Genomic DNA, 8,873 nt, shown 5'->3' on the forward strand with positions numbered 1-8,873 from the left:
CTCTCGCAATGCACGGCCTTTTCGGCTCTTAACTCTTCGGCCGCCTTTAAAGCGGCCGCATTACTACTCCTTACTTGATCCTTGGCTCGGGCAAGCTCCGCCCGAAGGGTCTCCACGGTGGCAGCTCCATCTGCAGTCACAACATGTTAAAGATACTGGCATCATGTTGCTCTTATTATGTGACGATCACCAGAAAAATCACTCACCCTGTGCCTCGTCAAGCCGCTTGTTGACAAGCACAATGTCGGCATCTGCCGCATCCAGTTGTCGCTTTAGTCCGACAAACCCATCAGTCCGGCTAGCCACCAGAGCTTCAACCACCTGCACATAAAGGCGGTTTGGTTATTACATGGGACTACGATCCTCTGTTTGCCGCCGTTCTCGACAACCAGAGTCTCAGGGGCTACTATCTACATAGGGCACACCTTAAAATGTGCGGTACTGTCAAAAATGTACATCATTTCATGTACCTCAAAACCCGTCAGTAGACTCATAAAGGCTTCATGCAACCCGCTTTTGGCGGACGAAATCCTTTCAATCACCGTACCTATCAACGTACGTTGCTCTTCTGAGATAGTCGCTCGCTCTAGCAGATCCCTCAGTACGTCCGACCGCATACCAGACGGTGCCGGACTCTTTTGGTTGCTCTCTTCAAGAGCCGGATACTTGGGACTTTGGGTGGACATAGGATTATCTTCTGGCCTCGCCGGATCCAGAGAGACCCTCCGCGACGACACTTCAAGGTCGCCCGCTTCTTGAGCTGGGGAGTCCGGGGGAGGCGTTTCGCTCTCCATCATCTCCGAAAGAAGATCCCCTGAAGACGAGCTCTGCTGAGAAGGGCTAAGATCCGAACTGCAAGATAAATGCTTCGGTTATTTTCCTCAGAAGTAAGGTAGGATATCTTCACTATTAAGTACTTTTTGATTGCTTACAGCTCGTTAGAGGGCTGATCCCTGCGCGGACATTGTTCGACAAGAGCACCCTCCGAGGCAGGACCCTCTGGTGGAGATTTCTTCTCCCGTTTGGAAACCTTGGTTTCCGGATCTTCAGAGTTAGTCCTCTTCCTTCCCCAGGGTGAGAGAATGTCAGATTCTTCCCCTGGGTTGTCCTCCCTCATGGAGGCGCTCATTCCCTCGGTTGGAACAGGTAGCAGTGGAGGCCCGCTTTCGCCCTCTTTATTCCCCCCTTCATCTTCCTTTGAGGGCACGAGGCAAGGTGTTGGCTCGAGCATCTTTTCTAGCACCGGATTGTCCAAGCCTTCAGGAAGGGGGGCCGAACACCGGATCATCTTCGCCTTTGTTATCCAGTCCTGGTCAAAGTGCGATTCTTCAGAATGATGTCATGATAAAAAAAGGACAGTGTGTTCGGCCATGGGATTACTTACTTGGGCCGCGGTGCGGTTGCTGCTCAGGCCCACATCCTCGGTAGTGTCCGGACACTCTATTTGGGGTCCGAAGAACGATTTGTACATCTCCTCGTGCGTCAGGCCGAGGAAATTCTAAATAGTGCATGGTCCTTCCGGGTTGAATTCCCACATGCGGAGGGGCCAGTGTTTGCAAGGCTGGACTCGACGAACCAGCATGACTTGCATTACCATAACCAGACTGAAATCACCCTCGAAGAGATCTCGGATGCGGCTCTGCAGTATGGGCACGTCCTTGGCTGGGCCCCAGCTCAGCCCCCTGCTGATCCATGACATCAGTTGTGGTGGAGGGCCCGAGCGGAAGATGGGGGTGGCTACCCACTTGGCACTTCGGGGAGCTCTGACGTAAAACCACTCCTGTTGCCACAATCCGGACACCTCTGGAAAGGAGCCCTTCGGCCATGGAGCGCCAGCAATTTTGCTTACTAGAGCACCTCCGCACACTGCGTACTGCCCCTCGACCATCTTCGGCTTCACATCAAAGGTCTTGAGCCACAGGCCGAAGTGAGGGGTAATGCGAAGGAAGGCCTCACAAACAACAATAAATGACGAGATGTGAAGGAGGGAATCCGGGGCTAGGTCATGAAAATCCAGCCCATAATAGAACATAAGACCCCTAACAAAGGGATCCAGAGAGAGGCCTAGTCCTCGGAGGAAGTGGGAGACGAACACAACGCTCTTGTTGGGTTCGGGAGTAGGGATGACCTGCCCTCGGGCGGGCAGCCTATGCGAAATTTCGGCGATCAGGTATCTGGCCTCCCTCAACTTCTTGATATCCTCCTCCGTGATGGAGGAAGGCATCCACTGGCCTTGAAGGCTGGATCCGGACATGATTGAAGGCCCGAAGCACCTGACCTGGGCTTGGGGTGTTAGAACTCAAGGCGGGGGAAGGATTCGATTGAGCAGGGGAGGGAAGAAGTAAAAGCCTTGTCCCTTTATAAAGAGGGTGAATATCAAGAGTCCTCCTCGTGGCCGTTTGGGACTTGCCTAAAATCTAGGAGTCCTAGGCACGGTTGGGTTACCCACGTCCGTATTAATGAGAACCCCGTAATAAGGGGAACACGATCTCTGCTTTGACAAGACGTGTCAAGAAACCGCCTCGCGTTATATGCGGGGCTGGTTAAGGAAAAATGGTTCGAATAATTACCGGGCCATGGCATGATGTCATGCTGCCAAGACATGTCAGCAGATTGGATTTGTGGAAATCTTACTCTCTCTACGGTGGTATGTGGAACTTATTTTGCAGGGTCGGACACTATCCTTGTATTCAAACTCTTCTGTGGTGTATTCGGAGGAGGAACCCGCCTTGCAATGCTGAAGACAACACTGCGCACCGGACTAATTGTCATTGAAGCCTGGTTCAGGGGCTACTAAGGGAGTCCTGGATTAGGGGGTCTCCGGACAGCCGGACTATATCCTTTGGCCGGACTGTTGGACTATGAAGATACAAGATTGAAGACTTCGTCCCGTGTCCGGATGGGACTCTACTTGGCGTGGAAGGCAAGCTAGGCAATACGGATATGTATATCTCCTCCTTTGTAACCGACCTTGTGTAACCCTAGCCCCCTCCGGTGTCTATATAAATCGCAGGGTTTTAGTCCGTAGGACAACAGATAATCATACCATAGGCTAACTTCTAGGGTTTAGCCTCTCCGATCTCATGGTAGATCAACTCTTGTACTACTCATATTATCAAGAATAATCAAGCAGGACATAGGGTTTTACCTCCATTAAGAGGGCCCGAACCTGGGTAAAACATCGTGTCCCGTGCCTCTTGTTACCATCCGCCTTAGACGCACAGTTCGGGACCCCCTACCCGAGATCCGTCGGTTTTGACACCGACACTTACAAATAATGATATGCCTTATGATCATAAGTCTAGTACTGTGTTAGTTTGTGATGCCTGCCAGCAGGTCAAGAGTCATCAATTGCCTTTTCCTAAGTCTTTGCGTGTTTCATCAAATCAGTTGGGTCTTGCATTCCCTGATGTTTGTGCACTAGCAATTAAATCAATTCGATGATGCTATATTAGATTTATTGATGATTATAACAAATATGTTGTCCCAAGCATAAATCTGAGGGTTAACATCTTTGTGCAATTTCAAACTCTTGTCGAACACTTACTGAACACAAAGATCATTGCCATGGAAAACAATAGCGGTGGTGAATACCATATGTTATATCCCTCGTTTACCCTATATGTATCTCTCGTCATGTGTCATGCCACACACACATTAGCAAAATGAATCCATAGACCTTAAACACATGCACATCTACTATATCTAAATAGGAGCCCCACTACCTCTTTTTCATAGAAGGTGGTGAAGCCACATCATCGTTTAATCTCTTGCATGCTTTTAGCGCTGTCCGCGCAGCCACCCAACACGATTTTCCTGCTGCAAGGTGCACCCGCACGAGTGAGTCAACTATGTTGGTGTTGGTGACGTCCTCATCGGCTCAATGCTTTTTCTGATGCTAGTTGGGTTGGTTGTTCTGATGATCGCCAATGCACAAAAGGATTTTTTTCCTGTTCTTTAGCTCTAATCTTCTATCATGGAGTTCAAGGAAGCAAGCCATGATATGTCATTCTAACACTGAAGTGGATTATAAGTTGTGTCTATTGCAAGCACGGAGGTGATTTGGCTGCAACTTCTCAGTGGTGAACTCATAATCTTGTAGGATCGAGCTCCGATGTTGTGTTGCGGCAATCTTTGATCTACATACTTGTTCGTCAATCCAATCTTCCATGCACGTATGATGCATACTTATATTTTTGTGCGAGAATAGCTGGCATGCAAGAATATGAATGTTTCACTCATCCGGCATAATGATCAAAAACCGACGGGTTTACGAATCCTTTGTCGGTATGGCTACTTGGTAGGTTTAAATACAATCTCGATCTCTGGGAGTTGAGACTGAAAGGGGTTGCCAAACAATAGTGTTAGAGATAGAGTTTCTAGTATGTTAAGTATCTGCAAATTTTATACGAAGTATGTGTCTCTATCTCCTCGTTTAGGCAAACTACATCGATGTGTGACCTTGCACTTGCACATATATAAGAGGCATGCCGACTCTCTTATGAACATGAGGCAAAAGCCCTAATCATGAATCTCCTCTTTGTTATTCGCTAAAAAAGAATCTCCTCTTTGTGTGTGGTTTGACGGAATTTTAGATGGATTTATCTTTTAACACGCAGGGCTACAACATGTGGTTCAAAGATAGGGGGGCGAGAGAGAGAGATTATCCAACATTTCAACAGTCCTTTTCACCTAGGTTTAACATATTGGACAAAACCTTTATAAATAACACCCCCACACGGATAGTAAGTTCATGTGAAACTATGTTTGCTTCCCTCTTAATCTTCACTAGATCGGCCTTTTGAAGGCATCAAATAACCTCCAAAACTTTCTTTTTAAAACCGGAAAAGGAGGACTTACCAGGAGATACAACATAGAGAATGTGATGCACATAGAGTAGTTAATTTCGAAAATAATGGCCATATGCAAATTCATACCAAGATTCATGCCCCTTTAGCATGCTTGTAGCTCGGCCTCCTCCACACGGGAAAAAATGCAACTCCTATACTTTCTGCCTTATATGCAACGTCAAAATCAGCATTTGTGTCTTGCTTTACTCATACACCACATAGGGGTTGCTACCGCGCCAAAAATTCCTCACTACTCTTTGCAGACAACCAACATTGCTTTCTCTCTCTCTCTCTCTCTCTCTCTCTCTCTCTCTCTCTCTCTCTCTCTCTCTCTCTCATATCAGCAGTAGTCCACTATATTAGATGAAAATCAACTTATCGCCATGGCCCTATATCGACTTTTCTATCCATGGATCACCTACACACACAAACTAGATGATTCCACATTTGTTGCGAAATTGGTTGCAAAAGTTTCAATGAGATTTAGTTTTATGGAGTACGTGGCATAATAATAGGTGAACTGAAAATTAAAATACACATGGTTTATTTTATAACTCTATAATACTTACTTGAATATAATTAGCATAAGAGAATTAATAGACTTTTGCCACGCACAGTTGCAAGTTGAGGTATGCTTTTTCTTATGTATAATTGCATGTTGAGAGAAATTTAATTATCCGTGGAGATCACCTCTCACCTAAATCAAAATCTTACTTGCATTTTCTACTCATAGTCAAATTAATTAAATCTTACCAAAATCTAGAGCAAGATGGGTGTAAGATTTATGTCGGACATGATTGATATTGAACCACTGGAATATGAAGCCCCTTGCACCGGCACACACACAATTAGCTAGTACTCCCTTCGTCCGGAATTACTTGTCACTTAAATAGATCTATCAATAGATGTATGTAATACTAAATGCTAGGTACATCCATTTGAGCGACAAGTAATTCTGGACGGAGGGAGTAGCAGAATAGAATGAACAGACCTTCTACCCGTGGACCAGATCACTAATCAATTTGGGTTGGGGTCTATCTACCACATGCAATTATTTGGATGGGGGGGCTTTACTTTACGTCTGTGTTTGTTTCTATGTTTGTGTGTATTAATTGGGCGCCAGTGCCACTAGCGCGGCCAGGCAGCTAGATTTGTGTTGCGTAGCGGGTGGCCTTGTGCGCTCCACATCCCTCCAAAAGAGCCTCCTCGCTCTTCACATTTTCATCATCATCTTCTTCCCAACAGGCAATGCATATTCATCTTTTCTCTCTCTCTAGTTAATCAATCAACTCAAATTATCTAATGGATGGATTCCCCTCCGGCTGGCTCGGCTGCTCCTAACCCGCTACGCTCCAAAACTTCTCCCCCTATATATACAGCTCCTTGTACTTCTCTCGTTCTTACACTCACTCCTCAATCCATCCGTCTCCACCATTGCTCGCTAGCTCGAGCTCCTAGCTAGTACTGCAAAGTCAGCCGGGGAGTTGATTTGGTCCTTCTTGGCTTGCTTGACCGATCGTACGTGCCGCCAGGATGCCGACGCCGTCGCACCTGAGCAAGGACCCGCGCTACTTCGACTTCCGGGCGGCGCGGCGGGTGCCGGAGACGCACGCGTGGCCCGGGCTGCACGACCACCCCGTGGTGGACGGCAGCGGCGCGGGCGGAGGGCCGGACGCGGTGCCGGTGGTGGACATGCGCGACCCGTGCGCGGCGGAGGCGGTGGCGCTGGCGGCGCAGGACTGGGGCGCCTTCCTCCTGGAGGGCCACGGCGTCCCGTTGGAGCTGCTGGCCGGCGTGGAGGCCGCGATCGGGGGCATGTTCGCGCTGCCGGCGTCGGAGAAGATGCGCGCCGTGCGGCGGCCCGGCGACTCGTGCGGCTACGGGTCGCCGCCCATCTCCTCCTTCTTCTCCAAGTGCATGTGGTCCGAGGGCTACACCTTCTCCCCGGCCAACCTCCGCTCCGACCTCCGCAAGCTCTGGCCCAAGGCCGGCCACGACTACCGCCACTTCTGGTACGTACGCCGGCCGCCGATGCGCGCACCAGACGTCATAGTACGGCACCTACCTAACTGGCTCTGGCCAACCGTCCGTACACACGTGACGGGGCGACGTGTCCGACTCCGACCATGCATGCATGCACGCGCGCGAAACTTGTTGCTCCTGTTCTGCTATGGCAGCAGCTAGCCGTGCGTGTCCGTGCGTAGTACTCCTACTTACCTTACACAGTTACACTTACGCCGTCCGTCGTGTTCCTCGACGTGCAGCGCCGTGATGGAGGAGTTCCACAGGGAGATGCGCGCGCTGGCCGACAAGCTGCTGGAGCTGTTCCTGGTGGCCCTCGGGCTCACCGGCGAGCAGGTCGCCGCCGTCGAGTCCGAGCACAAGATCGCCGAGACCATGACCGCCACAATGCACCTCAACTGGTACGTTCTACTACTACTCCAGTACGTAGTACAAGCACAATAGAATACAAATGGCAGCAGCTACGACGACACGTACTCCACCATGCAGCAAAACATATATTGTCGGTGCGGCGGTTGACACGGAGTTGTGTCGTGTCGTTGATTCACAGGTACCCCAAGTGCCCGGACCCGAAGCGGGCGCTGGGCCTGATCGCGCACACGGACTCGGGCTTCTTCACCTTCGTGCTGCAGAGCCTGGTGCCCGGGCTGCAGCTGTTCCGGCACGGGCCCGACCGGTGGGTGACGGTGCCCGCCGTGCCGGGGGCCATGGTCGTCAACGTCGGCGACCTCTTCCAGATCCTCACCAACGGCCGCTTCCACAGCGTCTACCACCGCGCCGTCGTCAACCGGGACAGCGACCGGATATCGCTCGGCTACTTCCTCGGCCCGCCCGCCCACGTCAAGGTGGCGCCGCTCAGGGAGGCCCTCGCCGGCACGCCCGCCGCCTACCGGGCCGTCACGTGGCCCGAGTACATGGGCGTGCGCAAGAAGGCCTTCACCACCGGTGCCTCCGCGCTCAAGATGGTCGCCATCTCCACCGACAACGATGCCGCCAACGACACGGACGACCTGATCTCGTCGTAGATCGGCGCCGGCCATCACCGGCCGGCCAAGGGATCGATCTATACAAACAATTAGTGAACAAAAAAAAATGCCAGAGATGGTGGTGGGCTGGTAGCTTAGCTGAGGTAGCTAGGAGGAAGGGCGCGCGCGCGTGCGGCTGTCGTTCGTGTTTAAGGTTTCCTCCATATATGTCTCCATGCAGAATTGCAGATGATGCTGGTGGATGCGTGCGTCCATGCAGCAGCGAACGAACTAACTGTAAGAAAACCGAACTTAGTTCGACATCTGCATCTAAGCATGCCACTTGGTTTAATTCAATTCAAGTGCAGAAACTAAAGATTATGATGGGAAAGAAGAAGACATGTTGGGTTTGTTTCTTCTAGCTGCTGCCTGCCCCCCTGACCAAACGCTTGTTTTGTTATAAGTGATCAGAACTAGATTACTGGTTAACTAATTGGCCAGGCAATTTGTCCTTTAGCAAGTTTGTCATTTGGCACGATAGCTTAGCGAACCAGGCTGGTCAAATGATAGGAGAGGCGGATGATAGCAAACATGGTATTGTACTGGTAATGTGCATGCATGTGCATGTACATGTACATGTACATATACAGGCAGGCAAGCGAAATGGGGAAGCACCCAGCAGTGGACACGCATATTATTCCTCTGGAGGAATAGGCCACGGATGTGCAGGTGCAGTAGGACACACCTGGCTTGTACTGTTGTACATGGAATGGCTGCCTGTACATGCATGCATGCCCTCCATGCAGCAAGGAACACAAGCAACCAAATGGAGCAGACCATCCACAGGATCACATACATCTATATATGCACACTTTTCATACATGCGTGTATATAGTGGGGTAGTGCCACCAGCCTACCAGGGTGTTGGTCCTGCTCTGGTCTGCAAGGTGAAGAGGATGCAATGCGCCAAGGGAGCTGCTTGTCCTGCATTCTGCCTGGCTGAATGAAAAAAAATGAAAACTAATTCAGAGAGAGA

At 50.3% G+C, this 8,873-nt stretch overlaps 1 protein-coding gene and 1 long non-coding RNA gene across 3 annotated transcripts in view; one reads left to right on the top strand and one right to left on the bottom strand.

Annotated features, from left to right (window-relative positions):
• The first annotated feature begins 6,155 nt into the window (after positions 1 to 6,155).
• On the top strand, positions 6,156 to 8,251 carry LOC119267339 (gibberellin 3-beta-dioxygenase 2-1). 2 transcript variants are annotated; one of them, XM_037548708.1, is made up of 4 exons: positions 6,156 to 6,862; positions 7,115 to 7,273; positions 7,423 to 7,934; positions 8,001 to 8,251. In XM_037548708.1, exons 1-3 carry the CDS (start codon positions 6,384 to 6,386, stop codon positions 7,895 to 7,897), a joined length of 1,113 nt encoding a protein of 370 aa, XP_037404605.1. In that variant the 5' UTR covers positions 6,156 to 6,383; the 3' UTR covers positions 7,898 to 7,934; positions 8,001 to 8,251. The 2 variants fall into 2 exon arrangements, with proteins under 2 accessions (XP_037404605.1, XP_037404604.1); XM_037548707.1 differs by having other exon boundaries at positions 6,157 to 6,862; positions 7,423 to 8,251.
• Positions 8,252 to 8,664: 413 nt separating this feature from the next.
• The window catches only part of LOC119271305, a 1,455-nt gene continuing 1,246 nt past the window's right edge, over positions 8,665 to 8,873 (bottom strand). The window contains exon 2 of the long non-coding RNA XR_005134480.1: positions 8,665 to 8,836. This is a non-coding gene — a long non-coding RNA (uncharacterized LOC119271305). The remainder of the gene's footprint in view (positions 8,837 to 8,873) is intronic.

Source organism: Triticum dicoccoides, chromosome 3A, assembly GCF_002162155.2.
Source record: "Triticum dicoccoides isolate Atlit2015 ecotype Zavitan chromosome 3A, WEW_v2.0, whole genome shotgun sequence".
Classification (NCBI taxonomy): Eukaryota; Viridiplantae; Streptophyta; class Magnoliopsida; order Poales; family Poaceae; genus Triticum; species Triticum dicoccoides.